Genomic DNA, 27,027 nt, shown 5'->3' with positions numbered 1-27,027 from the left:
GCCAAAGACCACCCCAAAATCATCATACATACATCATAGGAGGCGGCCTACTGCAGAAATCCTGTCTGCCAGGATACCTAATAATGGTTGCTGATTGCATTACCTGGGCAGCCTGACCATTTTCTTGTGATGGTTAATTCTTTAGTTCCTGAATCCAAATCACAGGCTCGCCCTATTCATACACAAATACGCCCTTAAGACAGGAGGAATATTTGAGGTCATTGGGAGAGTCAAAATGGCCTCAGGATTGCTCTCCTGTACTGTTTCAGACACATGGTTTATATATTTACGTATGTGCATTTATGAATATTTATTATATATTTGAGACCTTAGAATTACTTATTACAAGGTAGGCCCTGCTTTCAGGCTTGCAGTCTAAAAGCCATGATACAAGACGAGAAAGGCTTTGGTGGAGGGAGAAAAGCAGGAAGATGGATGGAAAGGATTTGCTGAAATAGCTAACTGAACTAGAATACAAAAAAGGGAGGTGTGAGGAGGTCAATGAAACAAGTAAATGAAAGGTAAGTTATGGGAATATTCATTGTGTTTTTAATTGTTTCTGTTTTTGTTTTTGTTAAGATAAGTAGTGTTTTCTGTTTTTTTTCTTTATTGTAATGTATTGTTTTGTTTTGTTTAACTTTGTTTTTTCCTTTCTGTAACCCTTAAACCTATAATAAATATTACTTTAAAATAAAAAGAAAAGCAGGAAGATGGCAGTTGGTTTGGTTGCCCAGAACAGCCAGTATTACGGGTCATACTATATATATTCTCGTTTTTAAATGCCACTTTATTTATAAAGCAGAAAACAACACGAGGCACATTTCTCGCTGTTCGCCCCTGGGCTTCTCCCCTGGCACGTCGGCCCTCTTCTCTTCCTCCAGCCTCAGCCGCGCCTGTTGCTAGGCGACCGCTGACACCAAGGGCAAAGGCCTCGCCTGGGCCACATCCCAAAATGGCCGCCGGGGGAGGCGCCGGCGGCGGCGACGGGTGGCTTTTGCGTCGCCTCGCTTAAAACCGCCGCGGCGGGTGCGGAGGAGCGGGGTGGGGGGTGGCGGCGGGAGAAGCGTGGGCCTTGGCGCAAGCGTGCCGCTGTCAGGCTCGTCGGCTGCGGAGCGTTGCTGTGGCGGCTGCTGGTGCTGCTGGTGGTGGGCGGCTTTCCCAGGCCCCTCCGCCTCCCCGAAAATGGCGAGCCACCTGCCGCCGTGCGTCGTGGACGGCGGCACCGGGTGAGTGAAGGCGGGGCGGGCGGCGCCCCCAAACCCTCCTTTCCTTCGCCCCAGAATGGGCACCTTCTCTCGGAGAACTGGGGCGCCTTCTCCCCGAGAGGAGCCAGCCCCCTCCTCCCATCACCAAGGCCCTTCCATTTATAGCCCCCTTTCCTTATCATGTTCTCTTTCACCCCTAAAAAGACTCGCTGTCTCTCCTCTCGATCTCCTCTTTCCATCTCGGGGTTGCCCATGGCAGCCTCTCCCTGCCAGCATCTTCCCACCCCACCCTACCCCAAATACTGATGCGGCTTAGTATTTGATCCCCTTCTCCTCAGGGTGGGGGTACGTGTTCTCATTGTCAACCCCGCACCCCAAATTTCACACGTGCCACAACCAGTTTTGCCTTTTCGTCTTTCTCTTCCACCCACCCAGGGATGCTTGCTCTTAGGCTAACCTCCTCCCGCATGTTCCCTTTCCCAAAGGATGTGAGATTTCTCTTGGTACCTCTTCTCCCCTTCCTGCTGCTATAGTGTCAGGTTTTAATAGAATATTTATTCCTTGAAAACAGTTAGCCGAAAGAGATAAGTGAAGGGTTGCACCCCAGGGTCTGTTCGCTCTCCCTTCTATCCTTGATGCCTTCGGTGCCCTCTATTAATAAGAAGTCATTTTGGCACATAAGCAGTATATAAATTAAAAAATAAGAATAGCTGCTTTGCTTTATCTCCTCTAGAAATGCCCCTTCATCTCCGCAGCTTTAAGAAGCAAGCCTCTGTCTAGGTTTCCTTCTTATGAACAGAGGTGCCAGGAGTCTGAAATCCTAAGGATTCTCTGTTCTCTGTTCTGCCCTTCCTGCTCTCTTGTCCTCCATTGCCAGTGTTTTCAAAGTGTCCAAAATGAACTCATAATACTTCGCCCCACCCCCGCCTTGCTAATTTGTGCCATCCTTGTTTTACACAAACAGCACACCCTCCCCTGAACCAGGGCTATCTCCAAAGCAACCAACGACCTTTCATTTTATGTTCTCTTTTAGTGGTGTATTTACCTGGATTGACCTTCATCATGCTTTTGAGACACCCTTAGCTCAGCACAGAAAGTGTTTTATATGTACAGTACGGTGTGATGATGTTATCCTTCCCTCTCTCCTCACCTGTCCCCTTATGCAAATGACAGTGTTAAATCACAAATTCATTTCAAAATCCATCTCTTAAGCCAGAATGTAAAGCCCTTGTACCCCACCCAGTCCCCCACCCTCTGTTTTCTTGCTTAACCTCCTGTAGAAGAATTGGTGACTACAGAAGCTTTTGGTCATACATGCTAAAGTATTTGATTCTCACATTGTGGTTTGAGATCTATATAACCTTGAAATTTATCAGTGTTATAAGCCTGCAATTATCTATTCACTGAATACTTTTTGAAATGTATGTGCATACCTGCAGTTGTGTGCTACAGGCTGTATAAATCTTTAATTTATAATAACTCTTGCAGCTTTCTTGTAAAAGGGGGAAAATCAAGTTTTTAAACCCATATTGGTTTAAAAGAAAAGTAATGGTGGGGGAAGGTTAAAACCATAGGACTGGATCTTTGTAAGTCACACTTAGTTCTAGTTAAAATAAATGGCACTTAAATTGATCATGAATCAGTTGTTACATTGATATTAAGGTGAAGGTGAACTCACTGCAGCTACATTAGTCTGGAACTGACCCATAGAAGCAACAGGTGGAGGGGTGATAATTCCAGTAGTCACTGGGTAGCGGAATTTTTGACTTAGTATGGTTCCTTTTTGTAGCACTTGGACATGTGTAGCTTGTGACTTTCTAGCGCTGCAGAGGAGAATCTTCTTAAATTACCATCTCTCAGTACAACTGTTAAAAGGTTTTTTTGTATACGGTCACCAGATGGGCAACAATGTAGCTCTTCCTGTGTTTGGAATAATAGTTACCCAAGTTACAACCCTTCTTTTTGAAGTCCTCTTGCACATGCATCCCCAAATCCCACAACTACAAATTCTGCCAACAGCCTCCTGAAAGCCCTGCCCAATTTACTCCACACACACTTCACATTTTGCAAGTTTATGATTGGCCAAGCTTTGCCAAGAAGGCAAACCCCTCTTAAGTCTGGCTGGCATGCTGGAGACCTGCCACTTTCCAGGCTTTCTGGCAAGTGCTGGCTGATCACCTAGAGTTCCTGGATTGCAGGATTCCTGGGTTGTAGCCAACAAATTTCTACTTGGAGTAGATCCTTGATAATTAATGGATGTAAGTTAAGCATATCTATTCATTTTTGTTGGTCTGTTCTGAATTTGAGTAACACTGGATAGAACGCTCTTAGGAAGTGCACATGTGTCATATGGTAGGAATTGTATAGCAATTGACCAGTGCTTTCTTGCCAAGACATTTGATTGATGTCACAGTCACAGATAAGCAAGTCCTAGTTGAGCAAGTAAGGCTGGAGTCTGTGTCAGTCTCCATCTGTTGCCAGGAGAGTATGAAACCCATAAAACATTGTGAAGATGATTAATTTTGACTGTATCTTCAGTATCCATATGGAATCAAGAAGTGATGCCAATAAAGGTTTGATGATGATGATGATGGAATCGAGAAAAAGTGTAATAAAAATCATTTAGGTGTATATTGGATTTCCAATGCCAGGATGCCTGTGTTATCAACAACAACTGCTTTTATGATGACCACTGTTAACGTAATTGGGTTTTTTTACATTTAATTTCCTTCTAACCTAATTGTCTACAATCTACTACAGCCACTATACCTGCAACTCTAGGGAGTGCTTCATGCATCTGATGAAGTGGACTGTAGTCCATTGCAACTTATGCCATAATAAATTGGTTAGACTTAAAGCTGCTGCAGGACTCTCTGCTGTTTCGTGTTATAGCCGGCTAACACACCTGCCCCTCTGGAAATTCAGCACCATGCTTCTTAACAGCAATGCCTCTTCCAATGCCCCTCCCTCACGGCCCATTGCATTTATTTTTAGACTTTCTTTTTTAAGTAACATGACCAATAAACGACTCTAACCAGACTGTAAAAGTCTAGGAGAAAAAAACTTGGATCTGTACTATTTTTAGTGCCCCCTCAGGGCTTGGGTGTGCCCATAGAGCACTTGGCTTTTAGAGGCCACAACACAAGCTACTTTTAAAACATTGCTCCTTTTGAAAGATTTTCCATGCAAAGTGGGGGACCAGGGTTTGAGAAACATGAGTCCAAAGCCCTGCTGGACACACATAGCTAGTTGTGCAGTTCTTGTGATCTGGGCTAGTTGGTTTAAAATACGCAAATTAAGTGTAACTGCACAATTTTTCATAGTATTCTGCTTTCAGGTGTTGGTTTTTGTGCTTACAGGTGGAATTGACTTTTTCCTTTAGTGTAGAATTCCAGAGACTAGTTTTGCTCTTTAGATGCCATCTGTAATATGTACACACACCCTTGTTAATTTAGGAAATGAAAACAAGTTCTTCTCTGAAATCTTTTTCGCCCCTCTTTGCTTCTTCAAATGATTTGGAAGATCCATTTGTTTCGGTTTTATGGTCTGCTCTATGCTGAAAGTTCAGAATATGTAGAAAAGTAAAAATACTAATCTATCTGCTTATTTAAACCTGCTCACCGGAAAGCAGCCCCAATAGAGAGAATATTGATAAAAAAAATAAAAAATAAAAAATGCTGGTTTGGATGTGGCAAGTGGGAAAGTTCCATAAGTGGGGGAGTAACTAAAAATGCTTTTCTGTCTGCCCTTCTTTCTCTGCTTCGTACAAAGCAGGCCTCCTTGATGGATCATGGAGATTGCACAGTGGAGAAGGTGCTCTCCTTGGTGTTTGGCCAATGTTCAAATTACACAGAGAGCAGAGGAGACACAGGCTACAGCGAGGCTGTGGATTAGCTAACATTTTGCTTGGAGGGGGCAGTAAGGGGTCTCATACAATTGTAGAGTTGGAAGGAGCCATGAGGGTCATTTAGTCCAACCCCTCCAATGCAATCTTTTGCCCATCATGGGGCTCAAACCCACAACCCTTAAGAGTCTCATGTTCTACTGACTGAGCTATAAAAAGCAATTAGTGGATTGCTTTTTAACAGATGTTTTCAAGATGCTATTAAAATGCGCTCACTTCTCTCAAACACCTAAACTCCAAAAAGCCTCCCCATAATTTGAGCTTTTGTGTAAAAATTTTATAGGGCAAAATGAGTTTAGTTTGAAAAATGTCAAATTGCGCACAAAACTATGTGCCTGAAATTTTTCTAGTTCTGGAAATAAGCATATCATTATTGTAAGCATTTGTATGTTGACATTGAGTGCTGCCACACTAAATTATTGATTTCTTATATATGTAGAACAAGTACTGTATTATGTGGGACCTATAACATTGCCATTTCCACAGATTAGTGGTTGAATAGGCACATATGGGGTAAGGTGATCTCACAAGTAAACTGGCCCCAAGCTGTTAATGGCTTGATTTTACTGTTTTATCTCTTGTAAACCACTAGGAAGTGTTGTTTTTTTTTTGGCAAAAATCAAGTGGAGTATAAATTATATTAAATAAATAAAACAAGCAAGCAAGCAAGCAAGCAAGCAAACAAACAAACAAACAAACAAATAAATAAAGTAACACCTTGTACTTGGCCTGGTAGCAAATCAGCAACCAGTTTTTGGTCTCTGAGCAAAGATAATTACTTGCTGAAAGGGTTTCACTCTTGCCAGCAATTGTGTTGCAGCACTAATTGAAGCTTCCGGATCAAGCGCAAGGGATGCCCCACATAGAGAACATTTCAGTAATCCAGACTTGCAGTAACCAGTTCATGAACTACTGTAGCCAAGCTTTCCTGGTCCAGGAGCAGCTATAGTTGTACCAGGCGCACTGGTAAAAGGTGTTTCTAGCCACTGAGGCTTCTTGGGCCTCCAGTGACAAAGATTGATCCAGAAGCACACCCATAGTGTAAACCTAGCCCTTCAGGGGGAGTGTAATCACACCCAGGATAGAGAGTTGACCAGTGTCTCAGACATGGAAACCACTCACCCATAGTGGCTCCATTTTGCCAGCATTCAAGTTCAGCTTGTTTTCCCAAATCTATCCTGCCAATGCTTCCAGGCACCTGTCCAGGGACTTAACGGCCTCTCCCAACTCAAGATGTTACAGAGAAATAAAGCTGAGTGTTATCAGCATATGGATGGCTCCTGGCCCAAAAATTCCTAATGGCCACTCCCAGTGGCTTCATATACATATTAGCTAGCACTGGATATAATAAGATAGTGCCCTCTAGACACCCCAACTAAGCAGTCTTCAGATGTGAGCCCTTTAGATTGCAGGCATGTGTTTCATTAGTAGAACCCAAAATAGTTTTAGCAATTGCTTGATCCTTTGATTAATAACCACTCATCCTGTATCTCATTCCCAAGCCATGATTTGAATTTTTTATTTTACTTCATTTCTTCTACCTAAACGCACTGTCTGCCAGGTTCTGCTCCTCTTTCAGTTGTATAAATCATCTCTCTCTCTGACAAGTTTCCCTAGCGATCAGTTTACATGCCCCTGATTTCACATGGTCAGAATGATCTATATTAAGATTGTTTGGAATGACATGTGCCTTGATGTTGAAGTCAAACGGCATTTCATATTAACTGTTAGTTTCAGCAGTGTAAGGTCTCCTTGGGAGCCTTATAACTTTTTAGTGTTGAGGCCTTGCTGCATTTGAATTAAGGGTATGCCCCTAAACATACATGCCTGGGGAACACGTCCCACTGAAATTGGTGGGACTTATTTCTAGGAAAGCATGCTCAGGACTCTGCTGTAAATTAATACAACTTCTCAAAAGTGGTGGTATATTATTATTGTCATTTATTCGTTTTCTATGCTGCCTTTCATCTGAAGATCACAAGGTGGTTTACAATATAAAAAGAAAAAATAATGCCCGCTCCACATAATTGTTTAATTAACCAAAGGCCTGGGAGAAGAGGAATGATTGCCTGGCGCCCTTGGAGAGCATTCCACAAGCAGGGGGCCACTGCAGAAAAGACCCATTCTCATGTTGTCACCCTCCAGACCTCTCATGGAGGAGGCATGTGAAGGAGGGCCTCAGATGATGATGGCAAGGTCTGGGTCGGTTCCTATGAGGAGAGGCAGTCCTTGAGGTGTTGTGTTCCTGAGCCATTTAAGGCTTTATAAGTCAAAACCAGCACTTTCAATTGGGCCTGGAAATGAATTGGCAGCCAGTGCAATTGGGCCAGGATTGGCATGATTCCCCCACTTTCAGATCACCCTCTTCCTGCCCTGTTGAGAAAACAAGGTCACTCTAGAGTGTGCCTTGCATTGAGCAAGAGACATGTCAGGACAGCCCCATGGTTATCATGGAAGCCATGAAGTCCTAAGCCACCCCAGGACCAGTCGCTTCAGCATGGATGTTGAAGTCCCCCCAAACCAGCAGTCTGTGAGTCCTCAGTACTGCCTCCAAGACCAGCTCTGTCAGCTCAGGTTGGGAGACTGCTGGGCAGCGAGGTGGGTGGTAAACCAGCAGAATCTCTAATCTGTCCTGATTGCCCAGTGTCAGGAACACACAGTCTAGACCCCCCCCACAACTTGACAGAGACCCTGAAGACACAGAGAGGGTTTCTGTAGATAACAGCAGCTCCCCTTCCCTGGCCCTCAAGTTGGCCCTGATGCTGCCCCGAGTACACCATAGACCAGAGTTTTCCAAACTTTTCATGTTGGTGACAAACTTTTTAGCCATGCATCATTTCATGACATGGCAATTCAATTTTACTAGCATCTTATGGGAGGCATAGCGGTCCTTGATGAGGTCCTCAGATTGTCTCTTGAAGAACAGGGTTAAACTATAGCCTGGTGAAATGGTTACTGGTTCTTACCTGATTGAAGGGACCTATCCTTGCTTTGCCAGCCAACTTACAGACTTTCAGGGAATATACCTCATCACCTTTGGCTACCAAGCGAGTTGTTAAAACACAAGGCTAGTCCAAACACTAAGTGTTGTGTGAGTCGCTAATTATACAGTATTTTGTGTAGCACATTTGTATAACAGCAGCTTTGTTGTTCCACAATACGCATTTGAAGACTGGTTCACTTTCTTGTTTTAGGTATACAAAACTGGGTTATGCAGGGAATACAGAACCACAATTCATTATCCCATCATGTAAGTAATTTTTACTCTTCTTTATAAAATATGTGCTGATTGATGAAGAGAGGCGACTGCTTTTCAGTTCTCTAGCTCAGCTTTCTTTGGGTGGAGTACATTTTGCTCTTTTCTGAGAAATGGTATTTACTACACTACTGTGCTTGGCTAGTGGATAACTGAAGAGAAAAGCTTGCTTTCCTTCTTTGCCAGGTCCGGCCCCCATTAGACTAGTTTCTGGTTGCTATGACAAGTCCTGTTTCCTGCCTATCTCCATTGTGTTGCTGCCAGGGATCTGCCTTAGCAGACAAGGGACTTCCTCTTTACCTGACCCCATGGATACAACTTGAATAATCTTCCAGTCCATTTATATACTGAATTGCAGATGCCACCTGGCTGTGAAATTGTACATATTTGGCTAGGATTTTAGAGTTTAGAAAAGGGTGGTGTTAATGGGATGGCGTCTTGTAATTCTTTTAATGTAGGTATTGCAATAAGAGAATCGGCAAAAGTTGGTGACCAAGCACAGAGGAGGCTTACCCAAGGAATTGATGATCTAGACTTTTTCATTGGAGATGAAGCCGTAGATAAACCTACCTATGCTACAAAGGTAAGGCTGGAGTAAAAAATGAAGCACCCTTCAAAGAAAAGAAAGAAAGAAGCTGTGGGGCAGGCTGATCTTTGCTCTTGCAAGATGTAGCTCTGCAGGCTGTTGCAAGATGTAGCGCAGTGCAGTTTAGTGAGGACACATGTTTTTAACCAATCTGATTCCACAATACTTCTTTTATGGATGTGTTGTTAAGATGTAGCAACCCCAGAGTGGGTATGACCAATGCACAGAGAAGAATTGGGTATTTGAGAGTTCTGACTTGATTATCCTTTACCGTGCAAAAGTATCTTGCTCCTTTAGTCACCTCCACTCTTCCTCTTTTGTTGCCCCATACGCTTGAAGCCCTTCCCAGTACTTGGTGCCTCTTTCCTTCAAATCTCTCTTTAAACCTGTGAAGTCTTTAGCTCCACCCTTAGTCCTTCTTTTTCATTTCAGTCAAGGTTATGTGTACATATGTATTTGTCCCCTGTTACCCTTGCCTTTCTCTTTACTTCTCTCTCCTCTCTCCCGCTGTTGCAACCTAGACTGCAAGCTCCTTGCATATGTGACTCCATAAACCATGGCACTGTGTCTACATGTTTTGTTCAGGTTTGTGTTGGCTTTCTCCTGATCAGGCAGAGGCCAAGCATTGCAAGGGTTCTTCCCATGCTGCATCTCCTGTCCTGGTACTGTTGCCTTTGTGACTGCTGTCTGAGTTAAGGTGTTGCAAAGGACTTTGAGAGCACTCTCATTTGGTGTATGTAGGGCCTGGCAAGGTCAGACCACACTCTGCCTTGACAGGTTCATATTATTTGACAAATGAAAGCCATTGAATTATGGTGTGTACACAGAACATGGCATGCAAAGGGACTCTTCCCTTCAGCATTTCAGTGTCGGGCATGACTTGTTTTTCTTATTTGGGAACCAATTGGGGCAGGCCCTGCTCATGATGAGTTCCTTGTGTGCAGCATGTCTGCTGGATTGAGACAACAGAATACAAACATATTATGCAAAAGTGACATGCTTTTCAGTAGTGTGATATTTTTCCATTTACCTTTGCTTCAGTGGCCTATACGACATGGTCTTGTGGAAGACTGGGATCTTATGGAAAGATTCATGGAGCAGGTTATTTTTAAATATCTTCGAGCTGAACCAGAAGATCACTACTTCTTGATGGTAAGCAGAACAGGCCAAAGGTTTGCCATTCTTAAATGTACGTTTTACAACTTTTTAAAAAACTGGGGAATAGTTAGTCCCATGTTCTCTTAGGTTAGTATTCCTCATCTTCTCCCCTGTGGATGTTTTGGACTGCATTGTCTCTGATGGGGCTGAATAGCAAGGCACCAGGTTGTGAGGAAGACTGTCTTTGATTCACATATATTTATAAAAACAGCACTGCTAAAAGCACACACACACACACACACACACACACACACACAGAGTGTCAATGCCAAGTTTAATAAAATGTGTTTTATGCTTTTATAATTTAATAATATCTTTTAAAAACAGACTGAGCCACCACTGAATACTCCTGAGAACAGAGAATACCTCGCAGAAATCATGTTTGAATCTTTTAACGTGCCAGGACTTTACATTGCGGTTCAGGTAAACAGTGAATCTCTCTAACAGTGAACAATATCTTTGCAGAATAAAGTATGGACATCTCTGCGCCTATTACTTAAATTAAGGGTTTTTAGAGTGTGAAGGTTGCTTTAATTTGGAGGCGAAAACTTTTGCTAGATGTGATGAAATCCATATTTATTTATTTAGTGCTTTTTTATCTATTGTTCAGCCAAAAAGGCTGGTAACAAAAAGCACCTTACAAACAATAAGTGAGAAACGATATAGTTGCAGCCTGTAGGTTTGCAATTTAAAGGATGGAAAATCAGAGGAATGAGGAGGGAAGATGAAAGCAATCAAACTCAAGCACCAGTTCTTAAAATTTTGATGTTTGTATAATGATCAGCTTAAATGGAAACGCTTGAGGGGAGAGGAGGAGCCAAATGTGGTTCAATGGGTCTCTCAGCTGAACCAGTGGAGTGGTTCCTGTGGCCTCACCTCTCCGTTTAATGTGGCTAGGTAGAGTGCCAGCTACAGGATAGCTAATGAGGGAGAGAAGGAAGCAAATAGATCATTTGTTAAACTGAAGGTGAACAGGACCAATAGAGCATTCCTGTATCTGTTTTGTACATGAACTACCTTTTTATGTGGATTTTAATGCATGCTATGTTCTTGCTATTTACCTCTGATTTTGCTACAACTCAATCTATAAGTTCTTGTTTTACTTACGTTTGTGGAAAGTGATTGATAAAAACACTTTAAGCTCTAAACTTTGCATTTCAAGAAGCTACATCTAATGGTACTGGGACAGACTTTTCTTAGAAATGGCATAATATGAAGTCTCTCTCTGTCTCTCTCCCCTCCTCCCCCAGGTGGCCCAGCAGGCAACCTTTCTGCTTGCTTTATATAGCAGATAGAGGTTTTTTTTAATTATAGATAAGACTTAACTCCTTCCCAATGTTTAAAGTTCTTAACATATTGCTGTCTTGGCAATCCCTTTAACAGGCTGTTTAACACTGGCATTATTATCCCCATATGTTTTCCCACATCAGTAGCAGCCTGTGTTGTGGCTCCACCACAACACCAATGCCCTTGTGGCTTCTGAACACAGCGTGGCACTAGTGCTTACCAGAAAGGGAAGTGCAAGGTGCAGGGAGCTTGGTGCTGGGCAGATATATAAGTGCTGGATTAGCTCTGCTGCACCACACAATGTTGAGCTCCCTGTGCCTTGTCCCTTCCCCTCATGCTGTGTTCAGAAGCCAGGAGGGCTGGGGTACCTCACCTTCACTGCTCCATTGGGCCACTGCTGCCCCACATGCTTGTTTTTTTGTTAGTTTGTTATGTTGATAGCACCTGTGGGGAATCCTGGGCAAACCCTGGACTGTGGCAGAGGGGATAAGGAGGGAAAGGTGCTGGTTAGCTCAGTTGGTTAGAGTGTGGTGCTGATAATACCAAGATCACGGGTTTGATCCCTGTATGGGTGCATATCCTGCATTGCTGGGAGTTGGACTAGATCAGGCTTCCTCAGCCTCGGCCCTTCAGATGTTTTTGGCCTACAACTCCCATGATCCCTAGCTAGCAGGACCAGTGGTCAGGGATGATGGGGATTGTAGTCTCAAAACATCTGGAGGGCCGAGGTTGAGGAAGCCTGGACTAGATCCATGGGGTCCTTTCTAACTTTATAGTTCTATCATTTTATCATCTCTTTATGACGTCACTTCTCTTCCCACCCCATCACAGTGGAAAAAACTGGCCTCTTGAAAGTTGCTACTTGCATCTTGAATGAAGCCACTGTTGCTGCCAATACAAGCTTTTCTTGAACCTCAAATAGTAGTTTTAGCTGTTCAGGCTTTCACTCTATTTACATAACAAAAAAGCACATGTGAATTGCATTCATTCAATTATCATGGCGGCTGGTTTGACCCTCAGGCTAACTCTTGGCTTAAGCTGGATTTGAACGGAAGGCTTCCTGTTTCATAGCTCAAGTTCCTAGCAGCTCTTAGGTTTCTAGTTTTTAATCTGTTAGTTCTCAATTTGGCTGGAAATTTGGGTGGTGGTTTTATGGCTGCTGAATGGTTGCGGTTGTAATCTTTTACCCTGTGCAGGCTGTGTTGGCTTTAGCTGCGTCTTGGACTTCACGGCAAGTTGGGGAACGTACTTTAACTGGAACTGTTGTTGACAGTGGTGATGGTGTGACCCATGTCATTCCAGTGGTAAGTGGTATATGTGTTCTGCATCATGTATATTCAACATTATGTGCTTTTCTTACCACAGCTGAAAAGCACAGGAATATTATTATGTGAATTTTTGAAATAATAAGGAAGGGAATTTATTAAATCAACACGTTTAACATTTAGTATCAGAATGTGGTAGACACACACTGATTTGATCTCAAATAAGACCATGCTTTTAAGTGAAGCATTTGAAGATCTTGCTTGCCTTTTGAAAATAGGGACATATAAAAACGGTGTTGTGTAGGAAAAACTAAGTTGTCCAGGATCTCAGAATCTATACATTAAGTCAAAGAACCCAAATGAAATTTTGATTCCTGTTTCTTGAACAAAAAACTCTTGCTTTATTGTAAACCACTTTGAAAGTCCATTCAGATTTACAAGTAGTATGGGTTTCAAATGCAATACAAGTGGTATTGCATTTAAAAGATTTATATCCTGCTTTGGAAGAGTCCTCAGTGTAGCTTCCACTTAAAATTAAATAGCACGTACCATAAAATCTAAGATACAATAAAGATGACAAATAAAGCAGCAGACAGTACATTAAACCAAAACCAACACAGAAAGGTGGGGAAAAAAATTTCAACACATGCCAAATGCTTGGAGAAATAAAACCCTCCCTTAGGGTGGGGGTTTCATTGTCTGGATATTGCAACCAAAAAAGCCTTGTCCTGTGTCCCCCACATGCCTCTGAAGGTGTCAAGCATGGAGAAGGGCCTTGAATGTTGAACACAGTGGCAGGACAGATTCATGTGGTAGGATGTGATCCTTCAACTATCTTAGTTCCAAATTGTTCAGGGCTTCGTAGGTAATAACTGGCATTTTGAATTGCAGTTGGAAATGAGCAGGACATTATGCAAAGCTTGACTAATGTGCTCTTCAAAGAGGGCTCCATCTGTGGAAGCCCAAAAAGGGCATCTCGTTTTGCCCCAGCTATAGTTTTTGAATGCTTTTCAAAGGCAGGCTCTTGAAGAAGAGTGCTTTGCAGTAATTTCTAGTGCAGTATGGCAAGGTGGTGACGTGGATGAAAGAAAAGGGCAAAATCCCCACTGGGACCATGCAAACCTTTGGGTGCATGAAAAGTAGCTTTTTGGATCCCTACCCAGGTTGATTAAAATAGCTGCTTCTCCCTTAGGGCATGCTTTCAACTGTGCTTCTGTCACTGCAGCTTAATTCTTTTGGGACCCTGAAGAAGCTAAACTTCCATTTAGAGCATGAAAGTAAGAACTGGTTCACACAACTGTTTTGCTTGAACCAGAGCCCTTCTTATTTCTATCCCATTTTATACTATGTGCTTGGCATTTCTCATGAGTACATATTTTGCATGCCTGACTATTATGCTTTAGGCGACAGCAGTGCCAAAGGGTGGCTTCTTGTAGCAGTTGGCATCTCAGGGACTGGTTTGCTGTGGGCCCAGTGCAATCCAAGTTGAGGGAGAAAAAAGTTAGTCACCTGCAAGAGAGGTTGTAGTTGCTTGAGACTAACCTGCCTGGGAGTCAGTCCCAATGAACTAAATGGGGCTTATGTCTAATAGACATATGTATAGGATTGTGCTATCAGTATGGCTTCTCTTGAGCTATAAACGCTAGATAGCAGCAACTGTTTGAACATGTTGCTATGGATCTACTACTCATAACCCCTTTTTCTCCTTCTCCTATAGGCAGAAGGTTATGTAATTGGCAGTTGCATCAAACACATCCCCATTGCAGGTAGAGATATTACATATTTCATTCAACAGCTCCTAAGGGAGAGGGAGGTGGGAATTCCACCCGAACAATCATTGGAGACAGCTAAAGCCATAAAGGTAAACACTTTTGTGAAACTAACCAGCCTGCCCAGAAATAGATTGCCAGTGAATCATTGAAATATAACAACTTTGTAGTAAAATATTCCCCCTGCCACATCTTTTCTCAATTGTTTATTACTAGTGACTGTGTTCTGTGATTGTTGCAGCACAGCGGTGCCATGCATAGACAGCTAGTTAGAGTTTTTGGGACTTGGGGGAAGGAAGTGAGCAGGATAATCTTCTGTCATCTTGCACACACTCTTGTCCCTTTGTGTCCCATAAGGGAGGAGGTTGATGGGAAAAAATAAGTCGTGAAAGGGAAACTAGGGCAGCGGTGACTGAAAAAGCAAGAAGAGGTGAAACTCAAAACTGGTGCGGAGTCAAGACTTTTATTAAACTGATTTCAAAAGCCCCCAATTTTTTATTTGGCAAGCATTTTTTTCCTCTGGGGCAATGGTTCTATATGTTCTGTTTCAACAAGGTGTCCTCAGAGTTCTGGTCCTCTTTTTCCTTATAACAGAAAGGGAGAGATATGGTGCTTATTGACAGCCAGAGCAAAGCCAGCCAGCTAGATCTGTCCCGCTTGCCAGGCATAGGGAAGGGCATCAACTTCAGTGGCAAAAGCCCCTTGGCTATCCAGTCACATGAGGTGATTGCAGGCATGCCTGCAAGCAATTCGTGTGAGCTATGTTTTTCTCTGCACTGGCCACGCATGGGAATTGCTTCTGGTCATAATTGCCTGCAGGAGCTAATGTTACTGGCGACAGAAAGATAATATTTTGTATAAACAGGCAGTCTAATATGCTGCATTTCCACTTTTTTTACTTGTGCTTATTATGGGCTTCAAGAGGTTGAGACCCTGAATTTTGGTTCAAATGGCAGACCCTCCCACTGGTGTTTCCCATATAGCTGTGCTTCAAGGGATATTCTCTCTCTTCGACTGCAGATCAGCCAGAGAGGAGAGTGCTTCTTTACAAGCATAGAGTGCCATTTGCTCAAAAGCTGTTTATTGTAGCATTCTTAAGACAGGGCGACAGATTCCTACTGATATGGATGCTGCTGTGTCTCTTCTCAATTGCATGCCTAAGGCCACAGATGTACACCTTATTGGGAATGAGACCTTCTTGCATTCAGATGGCCTATCCCTTTAATTCAATAAAATAACTGTGTTTCTTCATCTTTGTATTTCTCCATAGGAAAAGTACTGTTATATTTGCCCAGACATAGTGAAGGAATTTGCCAAGTATGATACAGATCCACGCAAGTGGATAAAGCAATATACAGGCATCAATTCAATCAACAAAAATAAATTTATCATAGATGTTGGTTATGAAAGGTTTCTTGGGCCAGAAATCTTCTTTCATCCAGAGGTAAGAGTCTTCTGTACTAGTGCATGTTGTTGGCATCCACCTTTCTTGAGGGACAATGGAGTGTGCCTCAGGGGGTGAAGACAAGCTACTGTGGCACTGGAGTGAACTCTCTGGGACACAAGCCAGGGCAGTGTGTATGGAGGTCCTGGGCTGCCCAGATGACAGGACCCTCCCCTCAGAGAAAGCAAGATGTTTGGCACCATCTTGACTGCAGGAGTTGCTGGAAGGAGGCGTACAAGGTGACATCCAAGCACCTTAGGGACTCCACTCTGGATTTGTGTAGGGTTAACTCCTTATCCTTTTCTTCTCCTGAAGATACCCTGCAAGGCATAAGAGGTTATGATCAGAGCTTTCCTTGGACTCCCTCCCCAGGTTGACGAGCCCCATCTGCCCCTCACTTCCCTCTATAGTATGTGTAGAAACCTGCCTTCTTGACTGTTAGACCCACTATTGGTCTTGTCTGCTCAGTCCACCAGAGTGTGTCTTTGAGATCCATCAGCTACCCTTACCTGGTTTAACCGGCCAGTTAAAAGGTGTTTCCAATGTGTGTCCACTGTCACATGCTGACAGCGTCTAAGAGCCACAGGTGGACAGACTACCCCAGAAGGAGCATGATGTATCCCCCGCCAGAGATACTGCCCCTCCTCTAACACTCTATAAAACAACAATAATATTAAAAGTAATAATTGTACTAGTCATATTAGGAAGGAATGTAATGGCACTTCTTGTGAGAGAGCACCACCTTGTGGCTGAATCATAGTAAGATGCATTAGAATTAAATGTACACACACAACTGTTATTAATAGTACCCTATGCTTTCTAGTTTAGGGGAACTTACCATGTAACACTGGTAACATGAGGGAGTTAGCCCTTAATCTCCTGCAGTCTCTATACTGAGAACAACTAGGAATGGGTATTAAGCGTTGTATAAGCCATGGAAGAAGCACTTCTTCCATGATATGATATTAACATATTATGTTAACTTATAACTGTTGCAGATACGTTTGTGGTGGCTGCACTGATGCCAATGTATTACAGAAGTTACTTGTTGCTCCCCTGTGTTATTACAAAATTGTTTTTGTACTGAGTTGGTTTTTTTTAATACATTCCTGCTTTCTTTGTTGAAAGCTGCTTTGAGCATGATTTTTTCATGTGCGGAAAACGACATACAAACAAAGTGAATGAAAATGAAAAAAAGAAAGAAAGTTAACACCCACTGATTATCTGTGGGACAAACTGGTGGTAGACAAATGGTATTAATTACTACTGTGGCTGCACGTGTGAGGTTTAAGCAGTAAGGGGGTGCTATTGCCAATGTCAGCTTGGTCTGTCTTTTGGGTGGATCGGATGGAGTAGGCTGTTGTCTGCAAAAGCACCTTGTCAGTCTTCATTGTGGCACGGCACTCTGAGACGTTTCTTGTTGCAATGGGCTAACACAGTCCTCTAAACTATGTCTCTTTAGCCTTTTCACCACAGCCTTGCTTGTGTGTGCATATAATGAACCGATCACCTGTGTTTCTACTTACATTTCTTTTAGTTTGCCAATCCAGACTTTATGGAATCCATTTCAAATGTCGTTGATGACGTTGTACAGAACTGCCCCATTGATGTTCGGCGCCCTTTATATAAGGTACAGTTTGGGGGGTGTCTTTTTTGGGGGAGGGGGTAACTTAATGCATGTTCATTTGGTCTCCCAGATATTGTTGGACGCCATCAGCCCCATCCAGTATGGCCAGTGGTCATCAATGATGGGAGGGACCTCTAATCCAGCACCATCTGGAGGACCATGGTTGAGCCACCTCTGACATAGATTCAGAGGAGCCTCTGTAAAGCGTATTATGTGTACAAATCCCAAAACGAATGAAGAAAGAGTGAAAGCAGTTAGTTTTATAAGTGGCAGAAGCCCGTAATCCTTTAATATTTAAGAGCAGTGGTCTTGTCTTGCTGGTATGATAGATTGGCAGTACAAGTAATATTAACCAACTTCAATCGCTAGAAGTTGCTTGTATTATTATTATTATTATTATTAATTTATTACATTTGTATACCACTCATCATCTAAAGATCACACACCGGGAGAAATATTCTTGCAGAGCCTGACTTATTCCGAAGGTGATAACCATAGTTTTCTGTTTGGACAAAACAGAAAATTATGGTTCCTTGAAGAACTCACTCTGTTGATGTGCCCTGCAGGAAGAGGAGAGCAGGGAATGCATATTTGGGCTTATTAAGCTGCAATACAACCATCCAAATGCAGCCAGGGGTGGGAATTGGGGAAAACTTGAACTTTGAGAGGCACTTCCTGCATTTATTTCCCTTAAAATAGGTAAGAATGTTGGTGAAAAGTTCCTGGAGGTTTGTGTAGACATAAAGTGAGAATGAGTGCTTTTGATAGGTTCGACTTCCACAGGCTGGTTCTCAGGCTATTCATTAGCATGATAATACTAGATGAGACTCTTTTATATATATATAGTCATCTCACTTTCATCAGAATGTCCTTAGTGTGGCAAGATGTGGCATTTGCCATGCAAACACACCTTTCCAGAAGCTTAGTGAATAGCAGACTCTTCAGACGTACACTGTCTGTTGAGATTCTGCTTCAGTAATGACTGTAGATGGATCCCTCTCCCCTCTGTGAATTTTTCTGTAATAGGTTTTGAAAGCCACCTAATCTGGTAGCTAGCTTTTGTTTGTGAATTCTCTCCTGTACCTAACCCCATTGATATTTGTGAATTGTATAAGCTAATTATGTGTAGGTTGAAGATGCAGCCCTTAGCTTGTCTGGCTATTCATGCATTAATGATGCCAGTTTCTGGGTATTATTTGGCTACTTCCCTAGATGTGTCTAAAGAATTGAAGGAAAATAAGCTGGGAGGCAACCCTGAGAGAAAAGAACTGAAGGAAAATGGGAGCCTTATTGTCATGTGGGTTCTCTGAGAAGAAATTGATTGTTAGCACTCTGGTAATAACAAAGAGTGCTGCTCCTTCCCTGCTGGCTCCTTCCTTTTTGTATTTCTAGGGTATGTTAGTAATTTAAATGCTAAACACTGTATTTGGGAGTCCCACTGCACTCTCCATAGCAGGGAGCCTAGCTGAAGTCTGCTTTTATTAATTTCTGTCTTTCCGTTGGTTTCTCTTTCTTAAATCTTTTCCAACTGGGATTAAATTACTTAGATCTTCCCCGGAGTGCTCCATATTTTTCCCTGTTATGTTGCTTTCTGAGCATCAGTCAATGTTCTCTTACACTCAGCTGACAAAATTGTGCTCTTTTCAACATGGCTGGCCATGTGAGGCAGTAATCAAAGATGATCACCTCCATTCTGCATTTCAGAGTGTTCCAGCTCTCCCCAATCGTACAGGGTTCTAATCACCCTCGTTTTGGGTACTTTCTTATCTTTTAAAAATAAAATTAAAATTGCACAATTTAAATAGTATTTTATTTTGGAATTGTAGCTGATTGTAATAGAACAAGGGAGGTTGAACATTAAAGGAAACATATGGATGAAAATCAATTGTTTCTAAAAATGAAATTTAAGTGATCAAATACTATTATAGTTGGTGACATGCAATTTTGAAACACACCATGGGTGTATCTATGCTCTGTAACCTTGCACTGCTTGGAATACAGCAGATGGGATGTGTGTGATGGGCCTGCTCAGCGGTGGTGTCTGGTTTTTTTGTTGTTGTTAGAAGATCAGCAATTTTCACCTTTGGGTTCCTTAAAAGCTCTCAAGTGGATGCAATTTGGATGCAGCGATTTTTCAAATTTCAATTTGTCAGTAAGGCCTAGAACTTTGTCTCTTGTCATAACTGTTTGCCTCAGTTCCTCAGATTCCCTTCCTGAGAAAGTTAGTTCAGGCACAGGGATCTGTCATACATCTTGCACTGTGAAGACAGATTGGAAGAATTCAGCTTCTCTGCAATCTGCTTTTCCTCCTTTTGCACACTTTTGATTCCCCTTTTGTCCAAAAGTCCAGCCACCTCCCTAGTAGAATTCAAGCTTCTCATAATGTATTAAAACATTTTGTTAGTGGTGGCCCTTTTTTTTTCATGGTGTGTTCTTCTAATTTAAATGCCGTATTGTCTGCTTCCTTTTCTTTTGCTAGAGTTTAATGTTCCTTTTTGTTCGGAAGATAGAAGCCTTTTCCCCTCAGCTAGCTTTCTTCACTCTGCCCATTAGCCATGCTGGCATCCTCTTGCTCTCAGTGGTACCTTTCTTGAGCTGCAGTATGCATTCTAGCTGAGCTTCTGTTGTTGTTGTTTTGACACTCACTCACCCAACACCATTCTGGAGAGATTTGATCTTATTCCCATTCTTTTTGCCAACTTCCCTTTTTTACCAAGCTCCTCTGTTTTGGGAAGTTTTCCTTTTCTGAAGTTCCAAATGTGATGGAAATCAATATATTTGACTTAAATAGCTCTATTGTCTTGCTGGACAAAAGGCAGTCTGCTAGGGCTGGGCGATACCTGGTTTTCAACATTACGATATATATATCACCAGCTAAATATCACAATGGGGACGCGGGTGGCGCTGTGGGTTAAACCACAGAGCCTAGGACTTGCCGATCAGAAGGTTGGCGGTTTGCATCCCTGCGACGGGATGAGCTCCCATTGCTCGGTCCCTGCTCCTGCCAACCTAGCAGTTCGAAAGCACATCAAAGTGCAAGTAGATAAATAGGTACCACTCCGGTGGGAAGGTAAACGGCGTTTCCATGCGCTGCTCTGGTTCGCCAGAAATGGCTTAGCCACATGCATGCAGGCAAGCGCCGGCTCCCTCGGCCAGTAAAGCAAGATGAGCATCGTAACCCCAGAGTCGGTCACGACTGGACCTAATGGTCAGGGGTCCCTTTACCTTTAAATATCACAATATCAATATTGTGATACATATCTGTGGCAGCGGAGGGCCTTCCTGAGTCTCCCAGCGGCAACAGAGGGTCCCACCATACCTCCCCGCAGCAGTGGAGGGTGTGCCGCACTTCCCCGCAGCAGCCGAGGACCTTGACGAGGCTCCCTGCGGCGATGGAAGGCCTTAAAATGCAAGGAAGTAGTAGATTTAATAAAAACTTTAAATAAACTTCCATATAATATATTTAATATATTTTCAACTAATTTTAAGAGTAGTTTAAGTGATTTACTAGTCGCTGGTATATTGCCCTATTGAAACACTTACCATGATGTTATTTCAGTACCGGTATTCAATGATACGGCGATTTATCACACAGCCCTACTGTCTGCAGGATAAAAACAAAGGTCTTGAACTGTGAAGGCTGATTAAAGAAATGCCTTCAAACCATTAAGGCTGTTCAAAGAGGTTAGCTTAAAAACTGACCGTGATAGATAGGTGGCACTGTCTGATCAACATGACTCACCTGGCTGTACTGCCTAATAATGAAATATGGTATTTCTTTTGAATACAACTGGTGCTCTTTTTCAGAAGCTGCCCTTAGTTCATGGTAGGACTATACTTACTTGAATGTTATTGTGCAGCACAGTGAAAACTGCAGAATATAGATTGCAGCATGCAAGGTGCTGAAATGATGGCAGGGTAGCTCAACTTCTTTTGCTGATATGAAAGTGGGTCAGCGCAAGGGGAGAGTGAGGAATAATGAAGATTCGGGTGCAGACAGACTCTCATCATTAGGTCACAATGCATATACGTTCTGTACTTTTTAGAGCACTTAAAAAAATGCCACTAAGACTCATGGCATTGCAATCCCTTTCCTTGTGTTCATTTTCAAAGTCTCTCTGTGTTTTTATGGCTAAGGGCAGATTTACATAACTCCAAAACAGCCTTGAGCGTGTTGTAAACTTGCAACATTTTATAGTTGCTAGCTTGGTAAGCTGGTTGTCTGCTTATGGCTACAGGAAGGGCCACTGGCATGACCAGTTTTCCAAAAGCCCAAATGTCACGTGGCTTTAGCATATTTGTGTCCTGTTCTTCCTCCAGTGGCCGTGCACATGGCGCTTTAACTCAGAATTGCCATGTGCTCAGTGCTGCTCCTGGGTCATATAGCCTAAAGGGCAAAAACTGTTCCATTTCTTTGCCCTATAGAATGTGGTTCTTTCAGGAGGATCCACGATGTTCAGGGATTTTGGGCGCCGGCTGCAGAGAGACTTGAAGAGGGTCGTAGATGCTCGACTGAAAACCAGCGAAGAGCTCAGTGGTGGTCGGATAAAGGTAAACGGGTTTTACTGTCTATTAAATGCCTGAACGAGCAAAGCAAGTGCACATGTAGCTCTGTTAATGAGGCCTTTAAATCAGATGACATTTTTACTAGTGTACTAAAAGCATCTAGTGAAGCCAAAGCCCAGATCTGAGATGCTGCAGCAAAGGGGAAATGGCTTTAACTGGCTCTAGAGCACTTGAGGAGGTGATGTGATGAGCACTGCTTCTGACTGTTTCTGGATTTTTCCCAATCCAAAGGAATCGCAACATTCAGAAAGCCTCTAGAATTTTCTTTTCTTTTCTTTTCCTTTCTTTTCTTTCTTTTTAGGAAACATTTTTATTGTTTGAACAACAAAAACAGAACAATAACATGATAAATACAATAATACAAAGAAATACAGAAATAGTCCCCATATCCAATAACTAATAGTCCACTTATCCTCACGGGTCTCTCTACAGTGTGCCATGGGTGACCAAAACAAGTGCTATATTCGAAGAATTTCCAGCCTGCTTCAGAAAGCCATACCAATTACCTGTAAAGTCATCCTCCTTAGTGTTTGTACTTTGTTAATTTCTCTAAGAAAGCAACATGCCTCATATACCTACGCCATTCCATTATACTTCTTCCCTCATACCACCAGTTATTCACCATCACCAGGATAAACATAAACATTTTTTTATATGGAGAATCTTGTTTCTGACCATCATATACATTCAGCAGCACCAGATATAGCTTTGCTTCTTTGTTCCCCCCCCCAGCATTTTAGCTCATTCCTCCAATATCTGTTCTCGAGAGTTTCCTTTTTGCCACAACTGCAAGATGTTGCTGGTTTATAATTGAGCTAGGTCTCTTCAGACCTGCAAAATGGAGCCACTGCCCTCAGTATAGAAATGATAGAAGCAGGGATACTTCTGCATTTCCTTGTCCATTCCCCTCTGGACTGTAGATGACACTGCTGTGATTCTAGCATCCTTTTGCAAGAAGGTGGGATGCGTGGGTGGGGAGCTGAGAATGTGTTTTGAGGTGCTTGGAGCTGGCATGTGCCAACTAAGCAGGATAGCAGGTAGAAGATGTTTGAAGCTGTGAGGACTTGCAACAGGGTGTGGGACCCAGACAGGGCAAGCTGCGTGAATGCTGGATAAGTAATCTGTACCAGCCTCAGTACATCTGTTTGTCTCTGCACAGCTGGACATTCAGAATTTTCCTTACCTTCTCTCATAGCAACCATCTGGGATTAAGGTACAGTTGCTTCTCTGATCAGGTTCAGATAATCAAGGTCATGCTGTGTTTTGATGATATACTGAACTGCCGGTTGTGTTTGCTTTTACAGCCCAAACCTGTTGAAGTTCAAGTGATAAGCCACCATATGCAGCGCTATGCAGTCTGGTTCGGAGGATCAATGCTTGCATCAACAGTATGTCTCTTATGAAAACACTTTGTTATAGAATAACATTACTGGAAAATAATTGGAGGCCATCTCCTCCAATCCCATTCACGGTAATCCCATTCACGGTGACATAATTCTCCTTAGGTAAAGGAGAATTATTAGAAGATTAACTTTCGTTTGGCGTTCTTTCCATTGCTGGGTATTGTTTTATTTTGCATTATCACATGGAGTTCTTCTGTCTTCTGTTTTAGGGGTAGCCACCGTGGTTTCCTCCAGATGTTGTTTGACTTCAAGTCCCATCAGCTCTAGCCAGCATGACCAATAGTCAAGGGTTGTGGGAGTTTTACTCCAAAAACGTTGGGAGGGACCACTTTTTATTTTCTGTTTTGTTTAATTTTGCAGGCTAGATCTGAAATTTTACATTCATATTTACTCATTATGGCATAATTTGTGGTGCATTGTAGGAAAGTATGCCTTGACCTCTCCTGAATTGTATTGTATTATTAAGTAATGTGGGCTGTTGAGGGTAGCAATGCATTTTGGAGTGTTTGTGTATATGTATGCCTGAAACTGGGACAATTGGCCACTGTTGTTTCCAAAGTCCAATCTCTCTGCTACTATCACTGCTTCCAATCCAACATCCAAGAGGGGAATTAGATTGATTGACCTTATTTTGCACTTACTTTACTTATTTTGCACAGACTTTTAGAAGACATCTGAAGGCAGCCCTGTTTAGGGAAGCTTTTAATGTTTGATGTGTTACAGTATTTTAATATTTTTTTTGGAAGCCGCCCAGAGTGGCTGGGGGAGCCCAGCCAGATGGGCGGGGTATAAATAAATTATTATTATTATTATTATTATTATTATTATTATTATTATTATTACCACACTTGTTTCATACCTGCTTTGTCGTATGCTTTGTTATTAATCTTGGTTTGTTTGCTTCTTCATATGCACCTCGTTTTCTCTGTTTCTTTTCTCAGTCAGAGTTCTTTGAAGTATGTCACACCAAGAAAGATTATGAGGAATACGGTCCTGGTATTTGCCGCCACAATCCTGTCTTTGGAGTTATGTCATAATTCTCGTCGTGTGGTGGTGCCTGCTCTTGTGTCTAATGGAGATCCTTTTGCTGGCGAGGAGAAGAAAGCACTTTGCGTAAATATCAGAACACAAGTGTGGATGTTCGCTTGCCTTGGGGAGGAAGACTTCAGTCCTACCGTGTGCAATGGAATCATGCATTGCAATGAAATGGACAACCCAGAACCTTTTGAACAAAAGTCACACGTATGCTGACGATTTGAGACTCTTCTCAGCATTAGCTGCTAGACGTACGGGGCAGCTCCTGTTTGGAAGATGGTGGAAACAGGAATTGCAGGGATAAACAGAGGCCAAGGGGGGGGGGGGAGCCAAAATTGCTGTAAAACTTCTGGAACAGGGAAGAGTGCTCAAAAGTTTCCTGCATTGATCTCAGCCCTGCAGTCCAGTATGTAAGGAGGAGATTTTATGCTTGAAAATTACCCCTTTGATTTCAGTGGGTCCTGTTGAGACTTCATGGTCTTCCCTGAACAGACGAGATTGTAAAATGGGGCCTTAGTTTGTAGAAAAAATAAAAGTACTGTAACCTTGAAATACAAATGTTTTATTATGGAGAATTTTGTATTTTACGACAATTACCGGGTGGGTTTTCTGAGTGAGCACAAAGAACTAGCGATGCATGAGGATTGTGGGAGTGATGCCACTTTCTGGTTGAGACATAGAATGCCTTGGTGAAGCAAGAAGGCAACCCAGTGAAGCTCTCTCTGAGTATGTAAGTGTGTTTTGGAAAATGGTACTGCTTTTTATGTGAGTGAGATGAATTTTTAAGCCTCCGAAAGTAATGTATGAGATTTATTACTGCTATTTATTTAATTCGTGTTTTCTTTTTTAAAATTTGGGGACTAGTGAGTAGTAGTTGGCTACTGATCAAATAAAAGCTGTGAACATGTTCACACAGATAACTGTTCTCATTGTTAAATTGCTTCTTGTTGAAGGTTCCGTTTCTGGGAAATTTGCTCAAGAATGGGCTAGTTTGTCCCTATACGTTTGGGAAAGAGTATTCCCAGGGGTCACAGATATAAGCTTTATGACTGTCAATAGATCAGTCCCACTCATAATCTCTCATGTACCAACAGTAGCAGTAGAAGAATATAGAAGATTTAGTTGGTTGGCGCTGCTATATTGAAGTAAATACATTTGCCCATCAAATCTCAGGTGAATTGGTGTCCTTGGTTAACACTTCCAATGCATATATTCTTGATGAGATCCTGACTTCATTGCACTTAGTTCCCATGGAAATCAATGTAGAAAGTTGCATTGATTTCAGTAGGCACTAAGTGCAACCAACTTGGTCAGGATCTAACCCATTGTGTCCAATGTACAATCCTAAAAGAATGCAAACTCCCAAACACCAAATAGTTTATTGTCAACAAATTTGAGCTGGATTTTTAAAATATTTTTTTTGTTAATTAGAGGTGGTTGGCTTTCCATCCCACCAGCCTATCCATTAGGTTGTCTCACTAGTAAATGTATAATAAGTCTTGGGTTTCCTTGTTATAAATCTGAAGAACATTGTGCATATGTCTCGCCATGGAACTTTCAATTAAATACAATTAGCAAAGCCTTGACGTGACTTGAAGTGCTGATCTTCCTGTAAATAATTCATTCTTTATGATCATGCTGTTCTCTCTCATCTGGAAAAAAAACACAGTTCTGCCAAACGAGTGTCTGAAGATGCCAGAGCGAAAAGCTTACTCAAAACCACTAGGGAAAGGGATGGAAGCAGGAATGTATAATCTTCTGCTTAATTGAAAAGCATTACATAATGTCGGAGTTGCTGTGAAATGAAGTAATACAGTCTGGTACGGCTGTGACCAGTGATGTTGATTCTTCTTTTTGAACAGAATTTGTTTTAACGCATTTTTTTAAGGGCTTCGTGGAAGGGCAAGGGAAGGTAAGAGGAGTTTTGTGGGAGCAAAGCGAAGCAGTCAAAAACTTCAAAAAACACTTTGATACTCTTGTAGCACAGTTTGGGAAAGGTAGACTGCATAAAATCAACAATCTACATGTACATTTGATTGAAAAGATATTTTCAATAGGTAGTAAAAGCTTGAAACCAAACTGGAAAGAAGTAATCAGCAATAGTCTGGTCATGGTATCTTAATTAGTGAGCCTGCTGAGGGGAGGAGATATAAAACTTAGCAAATTAGCTAGTTACACAAAACTGCAAACATTTTAAAGGATAGCCTAAAATAATCTCCAGCAGAATACCTAAAAAAGCACAACTATGAAAAAAGAACCAAATGAAAAATACAGGATGTGGAGATAACAGGCAAGGAAGAGTCATTCTAAAAGGATACTTGGTGTATGACACAAAGACCAGCACTGTTTTTCAGTTGTATTAACACTGTAGCATTATTGCTAAGCTAGAAAGTAGTTTCATTTAGCACAGCTTCAAAATCCAGAAATCAGTACTGTACTCTGATTTTTTTTTCTAGATTTCAGTTTTGTGCAAACTTGCAGTTCTGCTCTCTGGTACTTAAAGCAACGTGGAATCTACACAC

General features: G+C 42.2%; 1 protein-coding gene across 2 annotated transcripts; it reads left to right on the top strand.

The window, feature by feature from the left end:
• The first annotated feature begins 1,033 nt into the window (after nucleotides 1-1,033).
• On the top strand, nucleotides 1,034-24,821 carry ACTR3B (actin related protein 3B). Of its 2 annotated transcripts, none has more exons than XM_081882613.1 (12): nucleotides 1,034-1,226; nucleotides 8,304-8,359; nucleotides 8,824-8,948; nucleotides 9,993-10,103; nucleotides 10,437-10,532; nucleotides 12,593-12,700; nucleotides 14,379-14,522; nucleotides 15,701-15,874; nucleotides 17,412-17,504; nucleotides 21,927-22,052; nucleotides 23,372-23,455; nucleotides 24,416-24,821. In XM_081882613.1, the coding sequence occupies exons 1-12, from the start codon at nucleotides 1,183-1,185 to the stop codon at nucleotides 24,719-24,721; spliced, it is 1,467 nt and encodes a 488-aa protein (XP_081738739.1). In that variant the 5' UTR covers nucleotides 1,034-1,182; the 3' UTR covers nucleotides 24,722-24,821. The 2 variants fall into 2 exon arrangements, with proteins under 2 accessions (XP_081738739.1, XP_081738738.1); XM_081882612.1 differs by having other exon boundaries at nucleotides 1,038-1,226; nucleotides 24,412-24,646.
• The last annotated feature ends 2,206 nt before the right edge of the window (nucleotides 24,822-27,027 follow it).

Source organism: Podarcis melisellensis, assembly GCF_964234715.1.
Source record: "Podarcis melisellensis genome assembly, chromosome: 12".
Classification (NCBI taxonomy): Eukaryota; Metazoa; Chordata; class Lepidosauria; order Squamata; family Lacertidae; genus Podarcis; species Podarcis melisellensis.
The sequence above is the reverse complement of the archived record's forward strand: the minus strand, read 5'-3'. Positions and strand labels throughout refer to the sequence as shown.